Source organism: Eurypyga helias, unplaced genomic scaffold (assembly GCF_000690775.1).
Source record: "Eurypyga helias isolate BGI_N326 unplaced genomic scaffold, ASM69077v1 scaffold16449, whole genome shotgun sequence".
Classification (NCBI taxonomy): domain Eukaryota; kingdom Metazoa; phylum Chordata; class Aves; order Eurypygiformes; family Eurypygidae; genus Eurypyga; species Eurypyga helias.
Window position 1 is genome coordinate 46,126 of NW_010274107.1, and position 27,341 is coordinate 73,466.

The window sequence follows — 27,341 nt, forward strand, 5'->3', positions numbered from 1 at the left end:
TTCTGCAAATAAGGAAATTGAGTATTTGCTTTCCTTCTTCCCTATAAACACGCATCAAAGTATCATTAGTTTGCACAAACCACCAGGATGGTCATAATAAGGTACTCTTGGGCAGCCTCTGCTTAGTGGAGAGGAGCACTGGGTACACAGCACAGAGAGTACTCAGCCCCAGCTCTGTGAATAGTCAACTTAGCAGGCCCAATCCTTGCTGCATTTTCACAATTTTAAGTATGCTCCAAGCTGCCAAATGAAATCCAAATATTAAGTTATTCAGAATACTTTATGGGGCTCCGAGTATTAGAACTTGATTTCGGAGGTTTCTAGGCAGCATCTTGTGGCAGATTCATAAGCTCAGTAACTGTTTTGCATTCGGCAGAGGGTATTGATGGAGCAGAGCTGGAACCAGCTGCCTTCTTGTCTGCAGTAAAACATCGCAGGGTCACATCTTCCTAGAATTCCTAATAAACACAAACCTCCATGCAGAACAGTGTGAGCAACTGCATAAAATTGCTCAAACCTTTGCATCCCACCATCGTGCTCCGTGCAGGGTAATTAGGAAATGGGAATGCAGCATGTATCCTAGGATGATTTTTGTGGGGTAATGTTGCAGGACTCTCCTTTGTGTGACCAGGCATTTGCCTACATACCCTGTGCTTACTAGGGCTCTGCTGTGCCAGACTGGAGAGGATAGTGAGTAACTTGGTGTTACTGTTAAGTGCTTCACACCCAGCTGTGAGGGATTTCAATGTGCAGATGCCACAACAAGGCCTTGGAAGCATTAGGTGGTCAGGGAAAGCTGGGCACCCCTTTCCCGTTGTGCTAGCTGCTTAGCAGATAAAATAATGACTGGTGGGTGGGACATGACAGTCTCTTAATCTGGAGGCTGTTGTCAAGTTTAAAACTGATCCTCACAGAGCTGCTTCAGGAATATTACTCAGATCCCTTTTATTAGTGCCAAATTGCCTTTAAAATATTCTAACTACAAGGAAAGGGAGAGGGAATCTAATCACTGTTCAGCTCCTTTCGGATCTTGATGTTAACTTCAGTCAGATCATAACTGGGATGCTTGTCTGCTCTTAGCCACCAGCTGGTCTCTCTCAAGTGTTCAGCTTGCTTTTTTGCTCACCAGGCATGCAGAGATGCTGAAACTAGTATGGTTTTCAAGGCCTTTGATTTAACGAGTGCCTGAAAACACTAATGTAGGTGTAAACAAGATTGTGTGTGTTGAATTCAGTGCCTCATATGCAATGTCTGTCTGCTAAAATCTGGGGGGCTGCTTTTCTTAAACCTCATTACCTTGCGCCATTAATAAAAGCTATATATGACATGTAATGAGCAACTTGTGTAAAGTGGTTTACTAAACAGGAAGAAAACCACATTTCCAGTTCCAACTAGGAACATCAAACATGGCACGGAAATGTCAAGGGTAAATACAAAAAAGGATTTTCATATTTCTTTTTGAATGCATAGTTTCAGTAGTGCCGGTATTCTCACCTGCTATTTTAGCAAATTCAACTCTTCACATTTGATCTGATTCTTTTATTCTTGGAAGTAATGAGAAATGTCTTTACATAAGACTAAACCTAAGGCATGTAAAGATTTTTGGAATTAAATCTTCATAGAAGGTGGCACTGAGGGGCTTGTTTGTTAGGCATCAGCAAATAACTGGTTCATCAGCATACAAGTACTAATAACAAACACCAAAAGCAAGTGAAAAGGTGTCTTTCATGCCCCCATCTACATAAATAGTGATTCCTATTTGAAGGATTTTCAAGCTTATCTAAAATCTCCTCGGTACAGTTCAGAAATAATATCCTAATAAGAAACAGGGCAGTATAGTTCATAGTTTCCAAGTTGATTTGAGTCTGAAGTTTACAGCTGAATTTGGAAACCTGGGTGCCTCCACTCTGAAATCCCCACGGCAGCCCATGAAGATGATCATGAACATAAAATCATCTACTCAGAGGTCTCTTCAGCCCAGTATCTTATTCTGTTGATGACCACTGGTGGGTCATAGGTAAAATATAATAACAAGAATCTTCCTTACGGTCCCTTCATTCTCTCCTGCAAACTGCTGTTTAGGTACAAGCCAGAAATGACTATACTTTTAAAAAATTTATTACTCTAAATAAGTGTAATTTTCTTTTTCCTCTAGCAAAAGGTTAGTTTTTTCATCCAATGAAAACAGATCTGGGTGCTCTTCTGCCTCATTTCACTTATTAAAGTAATTCACACATAAATGACCTCATTTGATTTTGATTTTTTCCCCCCAGGCCGCTCTGCAGCTTTTCCTTAAAGCATGCTGCTTTTCATTAGGCACAAGCAACCACAAATATTTTAGTGCCTCAGTGCTTGCCTACGTGGAGACTGAAAATCTCCTGATACTTAGCCCATTTCCTAGTTTGCCATGCTGATACCGCTCAGTAGCCACTCTCTGAAAAAAAACCTCAGCTCTTTGGCCCCATCACAGTAAATGACACTCCCTGGTTACTTGCAGGGTGGCTTGGGTTTTCCTGAGCAACTCTAAAAATGGTCTATGCTGATTTAAACTATTTCTCTCCCTATGGAGGGTAGCTAACTACCTCTTCCGTGCATGCACATGTAGAGCTGGGAGGATGTTACCAGTGAGGCTGGTTTGTGCTACTCTACAGCCTCTAGCTTTGTCAAGCTCCTGTGGACCCCAGATTCACTTGTCCAGTGATAATAAAAGTAACTGGTTGATGGTTGCAGAGTTTGTTATAAATAAATATTTATTTGGTTAACACCAGCATCTTATTAACAGCTGATGGCTGAGGCTGGATGCAGGGAATGCTAATGATGTCTTGCATAAAGCAGAAAAACAGTAGAACGATTGAAGTCGAAGTCTCTTTGTTTTCTCTGGACATGACTCATTAAAAACACTTTCCTCTACTATTGCTGTGTACAAACTTCTTAAAAGAGGATCTGATGGTCTTGCGGTCTCTGAGCAGATGGCAGGAATTATGTAACCAGACTAATGAGTTTGGTGTTTGATTGTGTCAGGGTCTTCTTACAATGAATGCATTAGATAGTTTTGGCCTCCCATTTGTCCTGGCCCTCTAGCTACCAGACTAACCCAGACTGTACTGTCCATGCCAAGAACACGGAAGCTATCCACAGCCTTCCCTAGTCTGCTGTGGTCATGGGAAAGGCTGTGGTGTAATATAACAATGTCCTTAACCATGTAGTTCTACTTGGGTCATCTCTTTTTCCGTGTGCTGATCTAACCCTTCTTAGCTTGTGAGATCTGGTGGGAGTGCTGGTACTTGTGGTTAGATTCCAGTTTTGAAACCACTACTGCCTCTTTCCTTTCCCTGAAAACTGAACTCGCAATTATGGGACTACAGCTGTGACAACATAGGAATGCACAGCTATGTTTCCTGTAGCTGTTAAGGGAACTAGATCACAAAGTTGGTAGTACTGAAAACCTGGCTATTCTAACACCAGTTTTCACTGAAGAATGGAGAACTGCTGGTAAAATACTGTTCCTATTCTGCTGACAGCCTAATAACCCACCGTACCAATCTGCTCTTGGAACTACTACTACCTCCCTTTTTATGTGTAGCTTCACAACCTGTTCTTATCTGTAATTACTCTGTCAAAGAGCCAAATCTACCATTTGCAGCAATAATGGATCCTGTTACTAAGTCACGAATTTATTAGACAAACTGTCACCAAGTGTATTAGCAGACATTCATTTTTGGTGTGTGTGTTCTGCTCCTGTTAAGTCAGTGGACTTCAGTGGATGGGAGGCTGAATATGACAATGGTAACTGACTGTAAAACTAGTTTATTTAATTTCCAAAGCCTGGAGGGTATTTGGCCATCTGCTTCCTGTTTAAACTGAGCCTTTTGGAAAACCTGGCCTGACTGTCAAAAGAACAGTTTGGAGCTTGTGTAAAAATCTAGACCCAGGTAGCATGATTTAACTTCAATGAGAAATTCAGCATTCACAACCCTTAATCAGCATGGAAAACCAAAACAACAGAGCATGGACAAAGCAAAACCTGACCAAGGCAGTGAAGCTTCAGCCAAGATATCGCTGAACTCTTTAGCTGTCTGACCTAGGAGACAGGCTGTGCTCAGGTCTGCTCTGACTAAGGGAGCTCTCCGCCTGTGGGCAGGCCCAAGCAGTTAGCCTGCCTGTGTCAGCAAAATCTGAGTGGGAACCTTCTAGTTCTAACTGATGAGTTGGTATCTGTAGCAGACTCGGGATGTATGCTCCGTAAACTTGCAGACAAACTTTTGGAACTTCTGACCACAGCCTGGTGGTGTTTTTTCTTTGCTTGCTTTCTTGTTTGTTTTTTTTCCCTCAGTGGATTCAGCGTATCTGGAAAGCTTTAGTCAGACGTTCCTTTATGAATCCTGCTAGTGGTGTTAGAAGAGCAGCTTGCCAAGGAACAGGACTTTGGTGTATCCCCTGATTGTATAAACCATGGGTGTCTTTGGTCCCTGGACTGGAGGCATAAGTAGGCCACAACGGGGGAGTGGGAGATTTTCTAGGATCCCTACTGTGTCCAGGCACTTGACCTGCAGTTGTGATTGCTTGCTGCTTTTACATGTCATACCAACATGCAACTCCAGCTGCTCAAGCGCTCAGAATTCAGCACTTTCACCTCATTTGTCAGTCACACCCTTTCCACTGCAAAGCATAATTAAACTTTCTCTGATGCCGTATCCCATTCTCCCCCGTGCATATTTCTCCCCCAAGTACTTCAGCTGTGTTCTTTCCATAGCTGAATTCTGGCCCCATCTTCATGGCTGTTACTAGCCAGGCTGCATCTGTAGCTGGAAAGTCTATCTAGTAGGAGCAACTATGAATGCTGTTTTGTGTCCAGGGACTTGGGGAATTGCACACGTAAGAGTGAGTGATGGTGCCATTACCATGCCTTGTACTACCCTGATGCAGCTTGTGTGCTCTCTCTCCTGCTTTTCTTTCCCTTCCACATTCACTGTGTACTGTCCTGTCACCCACATTCTTCCTGTCCCTTTGCCCTTGGGCCAGAGAGAAGAGGAAGAGTTCAGCAAGGAGCTGGGTGGAAAATAAGGAAGGTGTCCAGGAAGAGGAGGAAAGGGATGGTGTCATTCTGAATGGCAAATCAGGCAGAAAGTCAAGCTGACTGTAATCTCTTCCTCTTAAGTCATGCCTTTTTCCAGGCAGTCCAGCCTTCTGCTCCTCCAACTCCTGCTGATGCTGTCTGCCCCGTTCGTGCTTCAAGCTGCCGAGTTTGATGCACCTCTGTGTGTGACCCTGATTTAACTGCTTGCTGACAATTTATCTCTGATCATATATGAAGGTCTCTGATCAGAAGGCCCTTCCCTAGGCAGTGGGTCCGTGCCTTTGACACAAGGAGTTTGGGTTGGATGCAGGGCAGGATGCTGTCTGCAGAGGTAGAGCAAAAAGGAGATGTACCTCTTGAAGGAAGTGGATGGAGCTGAATCAGGGGGCAGCATGTGTTATGTTTTTGAGTGCTGTCTAGGAGGGGTGCTCAGGCCTGCACTGGGAGATGGTAGACAACATCTGGTTGAGTTTCCTCTGCAGGCAAAACCCCTGGGCTAGATGTGACAGAGTAGCCTGGGGCTGACTGAGGAGCAGTGACCCACAGGAGGCTGCAGGGATGGCCTGGCTCCCCTAAGGTAGCGTCAGAGTGAGCCTCGCGTTAGTTCAGCCAGGGGATAGCCCCCAGCCTCCCCTCCTGCCACCTGAACCTCTTGCTCCGGTGGCTGCTGCTTGCAACCCCCACTGCCATCAGCCCTGGGAGGTGCCAGAAGGTGTTGGCGGTGGCTGGGTTGCTTGAAAAGTGCTGCAGGGTGGCATCTAATGGTGTCTGGAGGAGCTGCAAGTCAAGAAGACGGGCCTGTGCATTGCATGAGGACAGCTGCCAGGCATGGCCGTGTTCCTCATAGTTATTTTTTAGTGTATCTTTGTTTCTCTTTCTGACTGCACTACAATGAACTTATTGCTCACTTCTCCCACGGGGCTCTTTAGCTCAGCTCCTGCCTCATGTTTGTCTGGCTTTTTGTCAAGCTCCTTTGCTCCTGGCAGTCCTTGGGCACCCTTATCTTGCTGCACAGACACTGCTGAATAGGGCAGACATCCCTCAGCCAGCTGTAGTGTCACCCTCTCAGCTTTGTGCACTTGCGTCTCCCTCCTTCTGCCTTCACTTGCTACCTAAAATGTCTTTTTTCCCCCTCGAGGACAGTTCTTTTCTTTTGGCCATGGAGCTGCTGGAGCTTGTTCTGTCCCTGTCTGCCTCACTTAGGATGGATTGTAAGATTTTCTCTTCAGCAATTAGACTCTTTTCACAAGTGATGCCCAGGAGTGTGGGGGTTATGCACAGTCTTAGCAAGAGTAAGGATTGTATACAGAGAATCCTTGGGGTCAAATTCCATGTACTTAGTGCATGTGGCTGTGGAATTGACTGAAGGCTGTCCCTGTTGGTTTTTAGTTTGTGGTCTGTGTCCTTCCGAGACATTGAGTAGCCAGATAGTGTTTCAAGGACTGGAAAAAATCTAGCAGCCACTCCCTAGAAAGCAAGGTTGGTGGCCCAGAAAAAAAAAGGTCTGCATCTTGTCAATTCACATTCTGCAGAAATTTGCATACTGCAGCAAATCCTGGTTTAGTGTCAGGAAAAAAATGGCATTAACATGTAGATGGATGGAACTGCTCTGTCATCCAGAGGAGAGAGTTTTCCAGATACCCTTGGTATATAAGGAACTTCCCTTAAATTCTTCTGTTTTGTTTGCAGCAGTAAGTCCTCACCTTGCAGGATAAGATGGAGCCCAAGAGCTGCTAAGGGTGTGTGGCCTAATCTGAGGCAGGGAGCTCCTCACTCTTAGTTGAATGCTCAGCCTGAGGCTGCTCCTAAATGTCCTTCTAGATTTGTTGCCAGTGGTGAAGGGAAGAAGGCAGTGTTCACTCTGCTTGCATTCATTCCTTGGATGGCTTTTTATAGGAGAAGATCTTGTGACAAAGATACACACCCACGTACATACAGTGCATCATCTCACTCAGGGAAAAGAGGTCAGTGGAAGAAGAGCATGTGTATGAATGTGGATGCAAGACAAGGAAGATACAAAGAACACGAAGAGACCCTGGTCAGCAGGAGCATTAGAAGTGCCATGTGAAACTTGTAGTTTAAACAAGTCTTGAGTATAACTGCAAGTAAACTATCAGGTGTTGAAGGAGGGTTTCCAGGGGCGTCTTTATCTTATCCTCTTAAGGGCAAACATTGCTGCTTTAAACCAAAATGTTACAGGTTGCTACATCTCCCACATTTAGAGTATCTTCACATACCTGAAACTCATGAATGGGAATGTGTGGTGCCTGGGAACCACGTCAATATGTACATGACACCATCTATGAAATACCTTGGCAGGCATTGAACTCTGCAGGAGGAGACACAGCAGACAAGCCTCTTACTTCATTTTCCTGGCCGTTACTGTTAGCATCCAGAAGATGTCACTAAGAATCTGACAAACCATCCTGCCTGGGTACCTGCAGCTTGGAGTTTCTGGTCTCTAGATTGCTGCAAACAGGTGGGGGAAAGGCTGACTAAATTCGTGTGACAGCACATTCGGTGTCACTGCTGACTGCAGAGTGCAGCCAGAGTGCCCGGAGATCAAGCTGCCATGCATCAGCATTTGGCCATATCCCAAGGCCAATGTGGAGGTCAATGAGGAGGCCGTGGCTCTGCTCAGCATTTGAAATTTAATTCAGTGCAGTGTGAATGATAGAATTCCTTCTTGGCATTTTGGCTGGAAGACCTTTGAATCTCTGTAGGCCTGTTTTCTCCCTAGCAGGGTGAGTTTAGTGGATGATCTAGCACAACTGAGTCATTTTCAGATGTAATTAAAGCAATAATCAACCTTCAGAAAAGAAAACACAGGCTGAAGGTAGTGTCCTGACAAAGCCATCGCATCACCAGATGTCAAGAAGAAAATGGGTTTCTTATTTTCTAGAGTTACTGCTCTTACTCTATACAAGGATTGTGTTCCTCAGCATCTCAGCTCTCCATGGCTGGACAGCACAGAAGGGACCGTAAATAATCCAACTGAGCCTGGAAGGGTTATGTGGACCCTTCACATAAGCCTTATGTGGACCCTTCACTAACAGGACCAGGACTGGCAAGGGACTGACCACTCTGCACAGAAATAGCTAGGAATTACTAGCGCACCTCTGCAGTGACTACTGAAACAGGAGCAACTGGTTTGTGGTACCAGCTGTGGGTATCTGCAGGGAAAGGCAGTGGCCCATGGGAGCTGCCTGGAAAGAGGGTTTATTTATGGGGATTTACAGTGTACTTTGAGGAATGAGGAATCATATTTTTTTTCCCTGAGTTCCTGTTTCCTCACAATGGGACAATTTATTGTATATTTTCCTTGAGGAGGGCAATTTTCTGTCTCCCTCTCACAGCTTGCCCTTCACTAAGGGGAAACCCGGAGCACGGCTATCCCTTGGACAAAAATCTTCTGTGGGTGATAAATGACTAGGAAAACTGTGTGCTGATGGACTAGGCTCAGTATTGGGTTTGTAGAGAATTCCTCAGCCTGGTGTAAAAAATAGAGATTACACAGACATTGCTGAGGAAGGACAAAGGACATGCTTTTCCCGGAGTCTTAATGCCCTAAGCTGCACCAAGGTACCTGTAACAGCAGCTTTGTTCTGTTGTATTCCTTTATGTGCTGCTGCCTCATTAGTGTGCTCTTGGCTTTGAGTCCAAGCTGGTGAGAAAAATCCTGTTAGCTTCTCTGTGGTTTGAGTGACGCTCAGATTTATTAGCAGAATCAAGTTAGGATTGATCCTGAAAGTAAACAGGGTTTGTGCTGTGTACTACAACATCTCCTAGAGCTGAGCATCGTGTCAGAAGAACAGAAAAGGCTGTTGGGTTATGAGGGACTCTGCTCCACGCTCCCCATAGCTCTACCAGAGTTTGAATACTGCTGTTTGGATCAGGAGTCCCTCAGATAGGGACTTGACCTTGCTGCTTATGACTACAGTGAGTCTTGGCATCAAATGGGAAGCTGATCACATGTACTGGATCTGGGTGCTTTTCAGTGAGGGATGTGCCAGCATTTCCCATTTCAGTACTGACCAGTCTGTCCAAAGGTATAAAATCACTCTCTAATCTTTACTATCTCTCTTTGGCAGGAGGAAGAGGGAAGGATGGGGCACCCATCATAACCTTTCCAGAATTTGCAGGATTCAGTGACATACCCGATGAGGATTTTCTGAACGTGGTCACATATCTAACCAGCATTCCCAGGTGAGGCAAAGCACAAATGGCTGTTGGTTTTCTAGAGGGCTTTGCTTCCTCAGTGGCTCACTGCTTTTAGTGATGCTACCAGGATGTACCAGTGAATCTGCATCCATCCACTCAGTGTTAAACTTCCCTATGCACAAGAAGCCCTAGGAATCACTCATATTACTTTCCCAGGAAAGAAAGCTTCCCACAGGACAGATTTTCTGTTCAGGGCTTGAACTGGGTAGAGGGGGTATAGATCTGAAGAGCAGCAGTAAAGATATCAAATCAAAAGGGAGCTGAGAGAGGCCATTTGTGAAAACTCAGGGGCACTGGATGTAACCAGGGAAGGGTTGCATCTGGAGGGAGCCAGACTTACACAGGTCCTGTTACTGCTTTATTCTCTGAGTGCATCTTTCTGTGCAAGTTTTCTCTTTTCTGAGAAAGCAGGCTAGGTGCCCTGTTGACAGGATTCTGGCAAGCACCATGTGCTTTCTGATGCTTCGTTTATTGGGAGATTGCTCCACAGCTAGGATGTTTTCATTGCTGTTTGCCAGCAGCTGTGCAAGTAGAGTGAAACAAACTCACTTCCATTGCTCTGAGGAAATGCGCTAAGGCATGGGTCCTGAATTACTTTTTGTTTACCCAAAAAGAGAGCTTAATATTTTTTCAGCCCCCTGATCCTGTCTCTGGACCATGGCTGTTTGTGCTAGTTAGAAACACAGCTGGGATTTATTATTTCCTGTGGTCTTGTGCATAAAGGTGCTTAGAGGATGATGAGAGGAAGACGTGCCTCCTTCAAGTTTGAGTAACAAGTTTTCCAGCTCCACCTACATGTATTCCCCATATGAACTTGCCAAAGCAAGCTTAGAGAAACCACACACTGTGAACTTAACAGCTTCATTGTTTCACTCTGCTCTGTAGGCCTTTTGTTCTGCCAAGAGAAACTCTGTTTTATGTATTTCTCTGCTAGCTTCAGGACTGGGAGGATGACCAGCTTCAGGGTTAATGAAACAGCAATAGGAGCTGAGAAAAACACAAAACTAGTTTTCCATTTCTTTGTGTTTGGTATGCTGGTGGGTGATTCCCAGTAATGCTGTCACATGTTTGGGAGCTAGCACATCACATTGTCAACATGACAGGCAAATGCTTTATTCTTACTCAGTCTGTGTGAAAGCCGAAAGTATGGACAGGTTCAAATAAATTAGCCCAATTCATGAAGGATGGCACCATCGGTGGCAGCTGAACACAATGGCTCAGATGCAAACTCTGGCTGAAGAAATCCTTATGTTCCTTAATGCTGGGACTTGGGAGAATATGCTGAGAGAGATTGTTCTTCTCACATTCTGTTTTTGCCTCAGTATCCTACCAACACTGAAGACAGGTTTTGGGCTATATGGACCTTTGCTTTGATTCAGTTTCAGCTGTGTGTTTTCTGTTCCTCCAAGGAATCCCAGAGCAATTTGCAAAGGATGATGAATTTTCAGAACTTTATAAGTCAGGAGAGCAGCAATATGCCTATTTTCCAGGTGGTGAGGTATGTGTAATACAGGCTCACCAAAACTTGTGCTGACTAAGTGACTATTCAGTGTGATTTAAATGACCTATTCAAGGTCAGTGACAGGCCGGGGTTTGAGCCTACATTTTTCTGCATACCAGCACCTGGGTTTGACCCTTAGTTTCAATCATGGATCAACAACTGTAGGGATGTGCGTTTTCCTGGGAGTTTGCTAGTCTTTGCAGTGCTTTTAGAAAGATTGACCACATTTCTTCAGTCATTCTTTGACACTTGCCACCCTTTATTTAGATGGTGAGGGACAAAGGTATTAATTTAGAAGAGGAAGAACCTGAGCATCAAGCTTTGGCTGTGTGATTTACGACATAATTATAGGAAGCACAGTCTTAATGTGGCATAAGTAGTAGACCTGTATGGGTGCAGCAGAGCCTTATTAATCTGCAGTTGGCACAGAGAAAGTCTCTGTCATACATCTCAGCAAGCAGTAAGGGACTGCATTTGTTACTTTCCTCGGCACTACTGTGTATTACAACAGTCTTCCTGAGTGTGTTATTTCACTGCTAGTAGTTCGCCTTTTATTTTAATTCTCAAGGAAGATGTGCAGGTATCAAAGTGACTAAGAGAAGAGAGTAGCCTCTAACTCTTCTGGAGTTACAAAGGATATGGCCATGAGTCAGGTAAGATGAGTACAGTTTGAAAAGCAGTTCACCCTGTTCAGCGTAGAAAATACTTCCTTGTTCACAGCTCAGTGAACCACAGAAATCAGTGTTGATTTTTCAGGCAAATTTAGACAGAATATTTGTCTTTTTTAGTGTCTGTTTCTGCATATCCTGTAGAATACTGTTCATACTAGTTGTGGAGATAAGATGTGTGACCGTAGATGACATCATTCAGTGAGTTAGGAACTTTCTAAGTCCATCTGAATGATTGGTCTTTTGTGCCCACATGACAAAACATTGAAAAAGATAAAGATAGACAGCAAATGTTGTTATTCAGATGCACAGGCATGCACTTGCCTTGGATGCTGCTGAGCAAATTTGCTTTAGCAGCTGTGGCATATCACAATATTTTGGGGTGAACAGTAAGCAAACTTTGGACTTCTGAGCTTTAAAACGTGACTGCTCTCCAGGATGGAAGATCAGCCCAGTGAGACTTTTGTAATCTGATCAATTTTCTCTCTGGTTCAACACCTGCTAATGAGAGTGTCCCACCAAAGGGACCTATGTACATACACATCCACAAACTTTTAGTAGCGTGGTATACGCACATGCACATCTCTGTGCAAGCACACTTAGAATACGTAGGGCCAGAAAGCCCTTTTTTACTTACTTTATTCCATGTCCAGGATTCAGTTCTTTTCCAATTGACGTGGGTCAAGTACATTGATAAGCAGGTGCCCTTCTCTCCTTCCAAAAGAAGTGAGGAAATTCACCATCTCCTGGTCTTCTCAAATCAGTGTTCAAGGGCTAACCTGAACTTGCAGCTGAGGACAGAACAGCTCCGCTGATTGCACACATTTCATTCAGGGAAAGGGAACCTCTCTGCCAGACGTGTAGGTCTAGGCAAATATGTCAGAATTTGGTTTTGAGGTAAGCTTGTTGTTTATCTGCTGTGCAGGATTGTCTTCAAATCACTCTTTTCAGAGAACTGGAAAAACCTCAATGTATTTCCATAATGAGTATTACAGTTCTGACACTGAGAAAACATTGATAGAGTGTATGTGTATGTTTTTAAACAAACTCCCTTCCTCTGGGTACACACACGAGTGGGGTCTCTCAACCGTGCATCCGCTTCTGCTGATGCTGCCGTCTTGGCTGAGCTCCTTCCCCTGGCTGTTTACCTGCACGCATCCCTAGTGCCAAATGACATTCAGACCTTGGTATGGCCTTTCCTCTCAGCATGCTGACTGAAATAACATCACTTGCTGATATTCTGTCTGTTTCCTTGGCTAAATTTAGATCTTAAATTAGTCCTATCTAGTAGTAAAAATACCCCAAAACCAAACAAACATTTGCCTATCTCAGTGAAGACAATTGATAGTGTCCTGAACGTCAAGGTGGAAAGCAGGGAATAACATTGGAGGAGGCTGAGGTCCAGGTTTGTGTCAAGGTTACAGGCCCATATTAAGTTTTCTTGTGTCTAGGCCCTTGTGTTGCATCCATCAATCTGTACCAGCCAAGATTTACAGAGGTATATCTCTGAATGCTGCTTGCCTTTGCCTAGAGTGCCCGAGTGATTTTGAGTGGTGTAGGTATTCTCCCACATTTTCTCCTGTGCTTTGCTCAGCTGCTTTGCTTTTTGGCAGCATGTAGTTTTCTCATCCTCCCTCCCCACTCTTTTTGTCCTTCTTCAGATCATGTAGTTTTTAAGTCTATTTTCCACTTTTTTTACCCAGTTGATCTCAGACAATGTAGTAAGTTCAGTGTTGTATGTGATGTATACAGAATTCTTTGCTTAATGGCCTGGTTCTCATTCTACCCTGATAAATCTCTCTCCAACCTCATGCCTTGGCTTGTTCTTTGTACTCCTCCGCAGCTCGGACTGAACCTGTACAGTTTGTGCAGTAAAGTGTGCTGGCCTGTGCCTTCCCCCTCAGCCCCACGTGCCAGGCACAGCTGGTTGGTGGGTTTTGTCTTTGTCAGCCAGCTGCAGTTACCACACTTGGTCTTGGAGGGAGAGCACTGTGAGTAGCACCTCACCATAGCTAGGCTGCACACTCAGTGGTATTTTGCTCTCCTTTGCTCTTTTCTCATATTCAGATCCAAGTCATTATTTAAGTATTTATTTCATCTTTCATTTCCTCAGTCTGTCTCTTTAACTGACCTGCAACACTGTGATTTGCAGTGGTAACTGATGAGTAAATCCTATTCCCAGCTCTTCCCACTCCCAAGGACCATTCTTGCCAAGCCTAATTTCATGAGAATATTCCTTTGCTGCTTCTCTCTTGCATTTTCTTGTGTCTGTCTGTATTTCATCAGCTCTTGATCCTATTAGGTGGTAATTTAATTGTTGTTGTTGCATCTGATGCCTGGATACTTTTGTGCTGTTACAAATCTCCATGCAGGACAACACCTGAAAACAAGAACTGCTCGATCATGGACATGTACTTGAAAAAACAGCAAAGGTTACTTTTTAAGTGACTTCTGATCACATGTTTAAGGGACCTCTAAAAATGGGCCTTAAGAGTTGGTTCTGGACAAGTTTTACTTGGCACCAATACTTCTGTTTAATTCACAGTAGTGCTTGTTGCTTTTGACAGATGCTGTCCTGTGAGTTACTCCCATTACCATTTGCTCATGAAGGTGTGATTATAAGGGTCTGATTCTGAATTCTTTTACGCCTCCAATCCTTCAGGTACACTCCTTTTAGAAAGCATTCAGTCAGACTCTCAACCCAAACAGACGGGCAAAACAAGGCAATTTCTATGTGTGGTTGGCTTGTGTGAAGATGGTTCTTTATGGTTAGAGTTACTTGTGGTTTAGCTACGTCGTAAATTTTGAAAAGAACAGATTTTTCTCATGTTTTATTAGCCTGATATTTAGTTGAATTACATATTTCTTTAGGCCAACATCAGCATTCTGTTAACTTCAGCTAACACACATTTTTTGTTGAGGTTTTGTTATAAATCACTGGTTTCAATGGAACTGCATCAGATTTGAACTTCATTCTTTGTGTCCAATTATTGTCTGAGAGATCAGCAGCTACAATTTGGTTGCATGAGTCTGAGCTGAGAATGTGATTAGATGCTGATTGCAATATATATACTGTTTCTTTGGAGTAGAGGCCATCTTTTAGTGATCCATTTGATTCAAATTATGTCCTCTTAAAAACTTGGTTCTCAAAAATTAACATGGCCATCAAAAATATATAAAGCATATTAAAGAGACAGCCTTTCCCAAGGTCATCTAAACATGTAACTGTTGGAAGGAGAACTGTATTGAGTTAATTGCCCCTTCATATCTGACTGTGTTACCAATAATCTCGTTTTAAACAACAGACCAGTTTCAGTGACTCACGGGAAGCAACATGGATGTTGCATTGTAACATTGTTCTCTGGGAATGATTAGCCACAACAAGCATTTTTGTATTTGTTCTGCATAACCATATATTTGGATCTAATCCTATTCCCTGCAAGAGCAAGGAGAGAGCATTTATACTCTTTCTGCCTACCTCTGGTTTGTCCAGAGATGACCAAGTCATCCTGCTATAATGAAGTTGTTCTTTCCAGCTCCAAGTGCTCTTGGAAGGCTGAGAGTAGAGCAGCCCCACTGAAGCTCTGCACACCCGTGTGGGGGTTTTGGGAGAGAGAGGGGGGAGGGCATATTTTTGATGTCTGTATAGATGGGATGGAGCATCAAGTCAGTGCCTCATAGATCCTCCTTGCAAAGTAGTGGAAGGATCAGTAACTTCTTCCAGGCAATATGTTAAAAGGATAGTTTTGAATGACTTGCAACCCTAGAACCAGCCTGTGGTTGGCAAGCTATAACTCTTCAATTCCTGCTTTGTCCACCAGAATTCCTGGGACATTGTGTACACAGGCAAGGTGGTGACAGGAAGATACTGACCGCCTGGAGCTAAGTGCCCCTGTCAGATGTCAGCATACTTGGAGAATGAAGGCTGGAGTGGGGTGTCTAGTAACTCGATTTATTTTGCAGAGAAAACAAGATCTGTGATTTTTGCCTTCAATACAGCACAGTGTGATTTGTGATCCTGAACTATTCGTATCACCTAGATTTGGCAGCAGAGTAGCATAGCAGCAGAGAGGTTTAGCAGATAAAATATTCATGGTTTGTGTAAGCTGCTAGCCTTACGCTGGAGAGAGAAAATTTGCTGGCTTTCATGTTCATGTGAATTTTTGCCAGATATTCATTCTTTCCACTGTACATTGCATTTTCATAATGGGCTTAGAGGGTGATCTGACGGAGGCTGTGTTTTGCAGCAGTATGCTTCCTTGGAACGGGAGTATCTCCGTGTAACTCGGTGTACTTAATTCATCTGTTTTGCAGTCTGGAGGCTGCCAGCATTGGATTCATCATCATCATAGACAGACGGCGGGACAAATGGAGCGCAGTCAAGGCATCCCTGACACGGATAGCAGTAAGTGCTTGCTTTTTTATCTGTCTTCTAGAAATTAAAATTATCTGCTGAATCTTTAGCACAGGATACAGTCTCGTGCTCATTTTTAGCTTCCATTTTCTGTCTGTGGATACAGATTCTTCCCTGCCCTGAAGCTCATGAGTGTTAAGCAAGAGAGAGGAAGCTGCAGTAACAAATTACACAGAATTGTTTACTGCTGAACTGGGACAAATTCCTTATTTGCTGGGCTGACTGCAATATAAATTCTAGTAATTTGAAGGTGGTTCCTAGAAGAGTATAACAGAGCTACCCTTCTTTTCTGTGCACTGAGGAGTGATGACGTGGCCTGCCTGTGAAAGAAACAGATCCCAAAGGACCTGTGTTTCCGTGGTATTAAGTGATCTCTGTCAGAAACTCTTGATCGCTTATTATATCTCATTTGCAAGAGTCGGAGCTAAGCACTGATTTTCAGTGCTAATAAAAGCAGTTGGTCTTATAAATTTATTACCGGGAACAGGTGCTGTGTGAGGAGCAAGAACGCAGAGATGTAGGATGGAAGGAAGACCAAGGACACTTTAAGTTCTTTCAAAGAATTTAGGCAGAATTGCTTCTCATTCTCAGTTCTTTTTGCTACTCTCTTCTAGAAATTCTTTTTTATGCTTGATGAGCTCAGAGGAGTGTGTAAGAGGTGTAGGCTGGGTGTTGCAGACAGGGCTGTGTCTGATGCATGTGTTGAGTGCCTCTGTGTGTGGGAAAGTGTGAGGTTAAAAACCTTTTCCAGAGTGAGAAAGGTAGGTCAGCCTGGGAAATTCAGCCTATGCCACCAGCTTCTTTTACCAACTGCAATGTAGGTAGCCAGTTTTCCCTCCAGTGGCTGCAGCCTAAAAAAATGGGAAAACCTATGATGTGGTAGTGAAAAGGGGGCTTGATGTGGTTCAGATCTGGGGGAGGAAGGCACTGCTGCAGAAACTTCAGAGCTCTGTGCTAAATCCGTATCAGAAACCAATGTATGGCTGGGCAGAAAAATCCACGGGCCAGTTTTTCTGTTGGCTTTTTGGAGATTGCGACAATGGACATGTGCTGAATGGACCTGCTGATGTTATTAGCAGCTGGATGGAGCAAGGTTCAAGAAGTCCTACCTGCTTTTTCCCCCTTTAGGAAACACTTGACTGAAGATTCCAGAAGGCAGAGTTGTGCCTTCTAATAGTTCTGTATATCTTTCAGGGAGCATTTCCAGGAAACCTGCAGCTGGTGTTTGTCCTGCGACCCTCCCGCTTTATCCAAAGGACAATCGCTGACATTGGCATTAAACTCTATCGCGATGACTTTAAAATGAAGGTACCGGTAAGCATGCATTTCTTTTGCCCATGTGTTTTCTTTTAGCTCCATGTCTGCAGTTCTTAGGTGTCAGCAATTTCTGATAACCTAGCAACTGAAATTTGGTTGCAAGTGGCAACTGGGGACTTCAGTCTGGGGCTGGATGGTGTGTATAATAGCAATTCCAAAGAGTTAATTACCAGTGGGTGCTTCACTGTATTTAATGGACATGTTCCCATGTGGAAGGTCGGTGCAGCTAAACGTGACTTGGTTTTTAAGTATTAAAATCTTAACTCAGTGGAGCTGTATCCCTGATGCAGGCAGAGGTAGATCATAGAATCATAGAATGGTTAGGGTTGGAAGGGACCTTAAAGATCATCTAGTTCCAATCCCCCTGCCATGGGCAGGGACACCTTGCACTAGACCAGGTTGCTCAAAGCCACATCCAGCCTGGCCTTAAAGACATCCAGGGATGGGGCATCCACGACATCTCTGGGCAACCTGTTCCAGTGCCTCACTATCCTCTCTGTGAAGAATTTCTTCCTGACATCTAATCTAAACCTCCCTGATTTCAATTTATACCCATTCCCCCTTGTCCTATCACTACAGGCTCTTCTCAAAAGTCCTCTCCCAGTCCCCTTGTAGGCCCCCTTCAGATCCTGGAAAGCTGCAATGAGGTCTCCTCCGAGCCTCCTCTTCTCCAGGCTGAACAAGCCCAGTTCTCGCAGCCTTTCGTCATAGGAGAGGTGCTCCAGCCCTCTGCTCATCTTCATGGCCTCCTCTGGACTCGCTCCAAGTGGTCAATATCACCCCAGTGGAAAACATAATTATTTAGGACCACAGAGCAGTGAAAATCTAGGGCTGACTTCTGCACTAGTTTATGTATTATCCATGGGATGGCTGCGAATCCGACAGTGCCCCATGAAGTGCTTGCATAGCACTGCCTGTTCTGAATGCCTTTCATGATCCCCATGCCCTCAAGATTCAAAGTTTGGCTTTTACTTCTTTTTTATATGCACTTGGCATATGCTGTGGGTTGATAAGAATGTATGTGATTCGAAGCAGGTTATCAATTCTGAAAGAGTTTAAGTTGTAGATTGTTCTATGAGAGCTCTTTTGGGAGTTGTTCCTAGCTACATGTTTGCACGTGGTTTCAAAGTGTTTTATAAACTTGAATGATGATTATTAATGGTATTTCATCCTGGAACAGACTCATACTGGGTTCCACAATGACTTTGCTGGAGTGATTTCATATGATTGTTTTGGATTTTGCTTGTGGTTTTATATTGTTCTGCAAAAGACCCATGGCTGTCCTCCAACAAATTCTAGCTCTGTCAGTACCTAAGTTTGAAATTCAGGTGTTTAAGACGTTTTATGCTTCTGCTGAAGTAAGAGACAGCAGTCCATTTATTACAATGTGTACGGAAAAGGAACCATGAATATTCATTTAGTTATGGTGGATTAAATTGTAATGTTGACTGTAGTTTGGCAAGGGTGGCTTTTTGGTAATTAAAATACAAAACTGATGAAAAAATGTATGTTTGATTTTAAAAAAAAATCTTTAAATTTTATTTCACATTGAAAAATAGATGTTGTCTTTAATAAGCCACAATCTGTTACTATAGCAACTGTTGTACCAGCAACTGCAGCCCAGGAAGGGACAACTTCATCAAGGACTAGTATTTTCTAGCAATTCAGCATCTTCTATACTTTTAGCAATTTATTTGATGCCAGTGTTGCATTTCAAATCCAACTTGAAACTATCAGAGTTGGAAGAGGTTAATTCTGGGCACAGATCAAGCACTGCATTAAGTATTAAATAGTAACTTACCTTTCTTAAAAGCAGGAAAATAAATATATGAGTTTAGCTTGGGGTCTCTTTGGACATTCAAATTTTGAGCCATCTTGGGTATGTCCACAGAGCTCTTGGAGAGCAGTCTTACAAAAACTGAGAGCATGATCTGCTTGCTGCTAGATCCACCTGCCTCCTGCCCAGGTATCTGGTCATGAGTGTTTAAGGCAAAGCCAGATCTTGGGAAGAATGACTGAAAGGGCTCATTATTTCTCTCAGCCCTTGTGTTTGGATTCGTTTCAGATCATCATGTTAAATTCTGTCTCTGACCTGCATGGCTATATTGACAAAAGTCAGCTGACCCGGGAGCTGGGAGGAACCCTGGAGTATGGCCACAGTCAGTGGATACATCACCGAACTGTGAGTGTTGGTGGCGTTCTTACCTGTCTGCACCCTGAACTGTTCAGATGACAAATGTAGAACAACCATTAAGTAGTAACCCTCCAGCTGCATTTCAGACTACACATTCTGCTAGGCAATCCATGAGTCAAATAGAGAAAGGGGAATTCCCCAAAAGTTTGCAATAGAAGTAGGAATCTGCATGTCACAGTTGACCTGGACTAGGGCCTAACAGTGCTGTAGTATTCTTACTTGGCAAAGCCCTTTGGCAGATTATCAGCTTTTGAATAATTGATGAGATTCATAGGCCTTTAGCGCATGGTTGAAGTTGAACATGTGCTTTAGCACTTTACTGAGTCGAAGGTCACAATTCTCACGTTAGTAATTAATTATGTCCATGTTTTTAAGAGAAGAAAAATACTCAAGACACTAGATCTTATTTTCCTTTGTTTTCACTTCTGTGCTGTGTAAACATGCCTCCAGATGGGTCTAATTTTGAGTAACTGAAGAACAGTTTATACTTGTAGGAAGGCAGAAAAACTTTTTATTCTTTTGCTTTTGAGGAAATTTGTTACAGGTTGTTTTTTTCCCTCTTTGTGTGTTGGTTAATGCAGCTCAGTGACTGATTCAAAAAGATATAAACAATTCACTATGGTGCCCAGAAAAGGTGAGAGTTTAGAAAAAAACGACTCCAAACTCTGGCACATTAGCAGCCAAAATATTATCCTATGTTATATAAGCAAAAATGGGCAAATTTGGGTCCTGATCCTGGAAAACTAATTAATTTCCTGGAGACTACATGCAACGTTTACACCTGTCTTTGTGGGTCTGCCTGCAAGACTGGTGTGTGAGAGCTCATGTCTAAGTAGCCCCGGTGCTTTGCAGTGTTCTGGGCAGCCTTGGGTTTGAGTCTGTTGTTGCTGACCCACAGGTTAGGTCTAACGTTTGGAAACAGAGCTTATCTGAGGTAGCTTTGTTAAGTCAAATCACCTTTGTCACTGTCCTGCTATCATTTTCTGTGCTTCACTGTCACTATAAAATTAAATTTTACTGTCTTTAATAACCACTTCTTTTGGGCTTCTAAATAATGCAAACACAGAATCCCAATTTCCTTCAACACAGGTTTGCTACGTTTATAGCTGCTGTGACTATCAGCAGGTTAGGACTGAGATAGGTATATAAAACAATTAATTACTCACAGGCACAGGAGAGGGTGGGGCAAGCATGGTATTAAGTGAGACACTGATAAGCTGAGTATGTGGTGCAGTCAACCAAGGAATCTGCTGGACAAGAAGTTGTCATCAGGGAAGTGCGAGCTTCCACGGCACCTTGAAACAGCCTGACTTTCAGTCTTGCTGAGCTACTGTCTTCATCCCCTCTGCTGCTCCTCTTCGTGTTCTAGTATCTTGTTCTGCCAGTACTTTTTTCTAAACCAGCTCTAAACTCTTGCTGAATGGTAGTGACACAGCAATCTCACTGCATTGGGTTTTGTTTCTGCTTTCTTAACTTGAATGGCTAGGAGACTTTGAGCTTTCTTGCCCACAAAGTATATTTTTGGCTTTTAGTAACCAGCTTTTGGTCATGGATGGCTCTGTCTGTGTTGCAGTCAGATGTGGGACATTTCAGCCAACTTCAACCCAGCAGTTTCAGTGCTGAGACCAGCAGGCTACAGCTGCTAAGTGCTAAACCAGGGCAGATGTGGGTCTGTACTGCTCGTGTTGATTCCTGCTTATGCCTGAATTTATCTGGGGAGGAAAAATGGGAAGGAGGCTATGAACCCTGCTAGTATTGCCTCATCTGGGGCATGTTTCAGATCACATACATGGAAAGTAATTTCTCTCTGTTCCTTTTGAATGATGACCTACCTCCAGTTTGTTTTTCACGGAGCACACAACATAATTTTAACAGTCATGGTTACAAATGAGGAATTCCTGTCCTTGCTGGAGAAGGAAATGCAACTTAGAACAACTGTGTTGTCTTTGGGTGTAAGAGTATCCCTAGTGCTGCAGACCATGGGGTGGTTTAGATCAAAAAGCGTAAAGAACAGAGTTGTACAGGACAATACAGTCCCTAAAGAAACCAGGACAATGATCTTGGAAAACATCCCATGCAGTTACTTGCTACTAGATACAAAGGTTTTCATCGCATCTCACAAGTCTGAACAACGTAATCTACGCAGAAAAGGCAGCAATCTTTTTAAGCTTTTCTCGTGTCCCTTTCTTCAGTAAAACCTCAGATATCAGAGTTTGGTGTTCGTGCACCGAGGTGATAAGGAAACAGCACTGTTACAATGAATTAAAGCCTTTTGACTGTAGTTGCAGGAAGTTGTTCTTGTATTTCTGTACTAATGTGAACAGATTGGAGGGAGTGACTGGAGTGCATCGAGTACAGACAGGCAGGACGGAGATGCATATTTTCAGAAGTCAGGGGCAAGACAGATTGCTGCTGAGTGAACAGTGGCTGTATATATACAAATGTAAAAAGGCTTTGCCCTATGTACTTTTGGAGTCTCCTCTACTTAAATAAAGCCTTAATTAAAATCTTTTAGCACAGCAGAATTTCCCAGCAAACATGGGCAGAGGATCTGAAGTTCCATTTCTGACTTTGAAGCTGATGTCCTCTGTGGTTTCATTATGTCTGTTAAGCTCTGGGAGTTCCCCAGCTGGTTCATGGAGATGATACTACTTGTAGGCCTGTGAAAAGGTCATTTGGAACACAGGATTTGATTTGTAACTTTTAGCATATGGACCTGAAAAAAAGGGAAACATGACCAGCTTTACAGGTGTGTAATACTTGAGCACAGTGTGCCTGAAGGACTAAGCATTGTTAAAGGGCTACGGGTAAATATCCAGTCTGTGACTTTATGCTCTTGCATTTCCAGGCTATTGAAAACTTTGCAATGACAGTAAAAACAACAGCACAGATGCTACAGACCTTTGGAACAGACCTAGCAGAGACTGAACTTCCCAACGATGTGCAGTGCACAGAGGAGCTCCTCTCCGCACACACTGACCACCATGGCAAGCTGAAGGTGAATGTTGTCTCGTGATGGCTCTGGGGAACTTAAAATGTGATTTTTGATTTAACAAAATTTTCTGCCATCATTTGGGAATCCATTGTCTGGAAATTACTGAAGAGGAGAGAAACCTGGGTTCAGGATGTTGATTTGAATCAACTATGATAAAGGATTTTTTACAGCTTTAGGAATGATGTAGAATAGGGAAATGTCACTTCTACTATATGAGAAGGTGTGATGGGATCGCATCTGGAATAGCATGGGCTCCTGATGAGGAGTTCATCAGGAAGGATGAACTCACTGGAGCAGATGTAGAGAAGATCTGTGAGGATAATCCAGGAATAGATAGAGTGATCTAACTAGATGATGACTGTCATTTTGGTCTTTTTTTTAAAAAAAAAAACACTTGGGGCAAGGTTAGCCTTGCAGATTAAAGCTCACAAGGAAACATGACTGCTGTAAACAAACAGATTAAACACAAGAGAAAAAATCCTACTTAAGCCTTATTAGCACAAGAACATGTTTTATGCAAGAAGTTTGCAGTGATGTGGGGACTCCTCAGCTAACATGTTAGTATTTGAGCCTCATTGTCCTTTCCCTTGCTCATCTTTCATGCTGGGAAGACAGCTTCTTATGTGGATAGCTCCTGGATGGCTGAGCACTACGGCTCAGCACTCACAGTATTGCTTAAGGAAATTCCATTAAGAAGTGCAATGTGCCAGCACAGTCTCTCAGCTCACTGAACGATCTGCGGCACACATTCAGTTTGTGGTAGAATACTTTATTCTGCAAGTTGCCTGGTCAGAAATGCAGTCTTCTCAGAAGTTATATACTATTCCTTTTCTCAGAAATATGTCTATATTCAAAGTGAATAGATCTAGTCTCTGCATGTCTAGAAAGATGTATCATCTTGAAGCACTTAACATTTTGTTCCAAGTGTTTAATACCTATGAAAGAATCCTGCTTTAGCATTATGATGTTGTCCACCTAAGAGATGTAAGGGTTCTTAGAATCTGAGTATGCAAAACTTAATTTGGCTTGGTTTTTTTCCCTCAGGATGAGCTGAAACTAGCTGTGAAGCAGGGAGCCACCCTACTGACTTGCATCAGGGAGCCAGTCACCCGAAGTGCCAACAGCAAACTCAGTCCAGATGAACTGGAAAATGTGGCAACAGTAGAAAGGTCAGTGAAAGTAGATTACCTTGTACAAGTTGCTAATTTATTCCTAAGAAATGCAAGTGCAATTTAAACGATTTAATATACAGGCTATAAATTCCCACTGGTTCAGCTATTCAGGATTTATTGGACAGGTAACTTGGAGAAGGGAATAGCTTTGGGGAAGTTACTTGGTTAAACTGTCAAGGCAAGTTCAAACAAGTCCTGAATTTCTTGGTAAATTTTGGTTGGACCACTAACTACCTGGCTAAAAATTTAATGTGAGACTTGCTTTCCCCCTAACATATGCATCCTCCAAACTTCTATGCCTGATTAGAAAGTGGCATCTGAATCCATGTGAGGTGAGAGGGTATGTGCTTGTGCACGTCTGTGGAAACTCTGGGGGAGGAACAGATGAAGATGATACCCTGAAACAAACCCTTCAGAGCTGCAGAGAGTGAGAAAGCCCTGTTGCTTCCTACAATGCTAGTTATTACCATAAAGCTTTTAGTCACCGTGTAGAAGTTTCTGCTGTGCCATATGATGCAGTGGAAAGAGAAATGCCGTGCTAGTGTTTCAGCCTGCCTGCATTCACTGGGAACAAAGCTGCCAAAAGTAAAGCTGAGCTGATATTTTTCACTGAATACGTTAAAATCCTTTAAACAGTCATCCCAAAGGAATTTGCGAATTCATCTTTAATTCAACAACTAGCTTTGATTAAAACCACGTTTTTCGGGGATAGATTGAAAACTGAACTTTGTTTTTGAGGGGAATAGGAGGGGGCTATTGGCCTTTGCCCCAATAACTTGATGACTCTAGCACTTACTGGGCTTGTAGGAGATCAGGCCTGGTCCCCTGCCTGCCCAAAGTGTTCATCTGTTGAAATATAGGCCATTCCGAGAAAACTTTCATTTCAGCTTTTCTCTGTTTAAACTGCTCTTCCTGGTAACATAATTAATAGATTATTAAGACTGCGAGGCTGACTCACTGTTTTGGTGTCAGTCATTTTATTTGAGATGTAAAATGTCGTGATACTAATTTCTTTGCAAATAAATGTTTCATCGCTTACACAAAGTGAAACGATGTCGATGGGAGGCATTATGAGCTTCTAATCTACTGTTTATAATGGACTGGGAAAAATGATTCAGGCCTTGCTATTTCTGACAGGTGAAGAAAATGAACAAGTTGTAGAGTTCTGCTTTAAGCATTCCTTAAAATAAATTGCATCATATTCAACTTGCATTAGCCTGGGCTGTATTATCTTTGAAGAATTGGGTGGAAGCTAGGGAGAGACAGCCACCTTTGCTGCCAGTGCATGGAGCAGCTCTGTGTTCCTCTAGCAGGCCAGGAGGCAGGACTGCAACAGTGGATCCATGTAGTTGTCATCAGTCACACTCCTGCCTGTCTCACTGCAAATTTTGTTCTTCCTTGGTTCAGGGAAAGTTGACACAGAGCCTTCTTACATCGGTGTAGGCTCCCACCATCTCCCTACTCTGCTTCCTGCCATTAACTGGTGTAACTTAACAGAAATTAAATACAGAAACGAAGTAAATTATTTTCATTCTAATTTCTTCACAGGTTGTTGGCTCAGTTGGATGAAACAGAAAAAGCCTTTGATCAGTTTTGGACCAAGCATCACCTAAAACTAGAACAATGCCTGCAGCTTCGACACTTTGAACATGATTTTAGAGAGGTATTTTTTTGTTCATTCGGTCTAGCCTTCTCTGGTAAATAAAGTCAAATTTTACCCATACTTCAGAGCATACCAGCAGTCCCACCAGGAGTTCGGAAGAGAAAGCCCTTCATTATGAAATCAGAAATGGATATTCAAAAAGTAACTTCTTGACAGCTATTGGATATCTTCCAACATTTGAATAAGGCACAGTGAGGAAAATGCTAGCCTGAGAGGCCAAAATGTGAAACACAAATGCAAAATGGTTTATCAAGAAATTGGTGTGTGATGTTACCAAACATCACTTACTCTGTGGTGGCAAGACACCAGTCCCACCAGAGTCAATGGAATACACTTCAGAAATTCCAGCTGTCAGCCCAGAGGCTGGAGTAATGTGGATTCTGGAGTAATATAGACCCTGCAGTTACAGGTCTTCAAAATTGTGTGGGTCTAAATAAATAGTAAGAAGCAGGGTAACTCTTTGAAGAATAGTTGATTGTTGCTTTATTCCTTGACTCTTCCATTTGGGAACAAGCTGAAAGACTAAACTTGAGATGCAAACTCTTCTAAAAGCTGTAGGTAAATGTTTAGAAGCCATAGGTTTGTTACACATTTATTAGTATTTTGTGATGAGGTTTTAGGTGGTTTTGTTGGGTTTTGTTTGTTTTTTAATGGTGTGTGGGTTATTTTGGTTGGTTTTTTTTTTTTAGGTAAAACTGGCATTGGATAATCTCATGGAAGCACAAGCAAGTTTTGCTGACATTGGGGATAGTGTGACTCGAGTGGAGCACCTCCTAAGGGAACAGAAACAACTGGAAGAGAAAGGACAGGTTTGTATTTCATATAGTAATCTAGCTGCTATAGACATGATCTTCTAGAGGCTTTTCTGCCGCTGTCCTTCTGTCATACTTCCTCCCTTCTCATGAGTCATTATTTTAAATTGTAGAGCCCAGATCTTAATTTCCAGAAGCTAGGGTTGTTCAGATCCAGTAGTTCCAGTTTGTCACTTGGAAAGGTAGAATACAGTTCAAAAATTGTTATTTCAAACCAGGAAAAGTTAGGTCCCTCTTTGGAATCTGAAAATCTCAGAATACTTAATGGGTTACCTTGGCCAGATACCTTTTAAGACCATTCTGTTCAGCCTCGTAGCAGTTTCAGGAACACCCATGCCTTCCAATAAACACCTTATCCAGACATTTGGACTTTGTAATTCCCTCAGCTGTGATATACATCACACTTAGTATTATTAAAAAGCATTGAACAAATGAGTTGCCTTCCATTAAACACCTTATCCAGACTTTGTAATTCCCTCAGCTGTGATATACATCACACTTAGTATTATTAAAAAGCATTGAACAAATGAGTAAATTGAATCAGAGGACGATGCACATGAACCAATGGAAAAGCTGATGATCAACTTTTTGAAGAATAGGATTAAGATTTAGAAGTATTGTGATCTTTGCACAGCTCTTCTGCAGCAGCCTAAAGCAGTAAGTTAGTGACCTGCGGTTTCCTTCCATTGTCCACATCACATCACATAGTGATGTGTGCTCTATTGCTGTTAGCCACCTCTCATTTTATCCTGTTGTGACGAATCTCGTGGATTGTACTCGGTAAGATCTGAAGAGTTTTCCAGTATGGAATCTTGGAATATCTTGGAATCAAAAATGAACTAAAGCATTGTAAATCTGGCACTTAATGAATGAAAAAAAAAAACCCCTTTTTTTGATTATTGGGAACTTTGCAGGGAAATAAACTTGTATGATGAATGTCCCCAGTACATGAGAAAGAAGGCAGCATACACTGAAAGAATCACAGATTAAGGATGGAAGGAACCTCTGGGGGTTATCTTGTTCAACGTCCCTGCTCAACCTGGGCCACCTGGAGCAGGTAGCCTGGAAGGGCAGGTTGTCCAGATGGCTTTTTAATATCTTCAAGGAGGGAGACTCCCAAACCTCTCCAGGCAACCTGTTCTGGTGCTTGGTCACCGTCACAGGAAAAAGGTGTTTGCTGATGTTCAGCTGCAACCTCTCGTGTTTCAATATACTCACCGACAGCAACGTTGGTCTTCAGTGTAAATATAAAGTAGGACGTGTCAGTTGGAATAATATCCCAAACCTTTACCACCAGGCTACAGCAG

General features: G+C 42.9%; 1 protein-coding gene across 1 annotated transcript in view; it reads left to right on the forward strand.

Moving 5' to 3' along the window:
• MCF2L2 (MCF.2 cell line derived transforming sequence-like 2) overlaps window positions 1-27,341 on the forward strand; it is a 60,006-nt gene that overhangs the window by 17,888 nt on the left and 14,777 nt on the right. Inside the window, exons 3-10 of the mRNA XM_010159720.1 lie at window positions 9,169-9,283; window positions 15,782-15,872; window positions 17,076-17,195; window positions 19,264-19,380; window positions 22,241-22,390; window positions 23,432-23,556; window positions 25,108-25,222; window positions 25,912-26,031. Coding sequence (XP_010158022.1) covers window positions 9,169-9,283; window positions 15,782-15,872; window positions 17,076-17,195; window positions 19,264-19,380; window positions 22,241-22,390; window positions 23,432-23,556; window positions 25,108-25,222; window positions 25,912-26,031 — 953 coding nt within the window. The remainder of the gene's footprint in view (window positions 1-9,168; window positions 9,284-15,781; window positions 15,873-17,075; window positions 17,196-19,263; window positions 19,381-22,240; window positions 22,391-23,431; window positions 23,557-25,107; window positions 25,223-25,911; window positions 26,032-27,341) is intronic.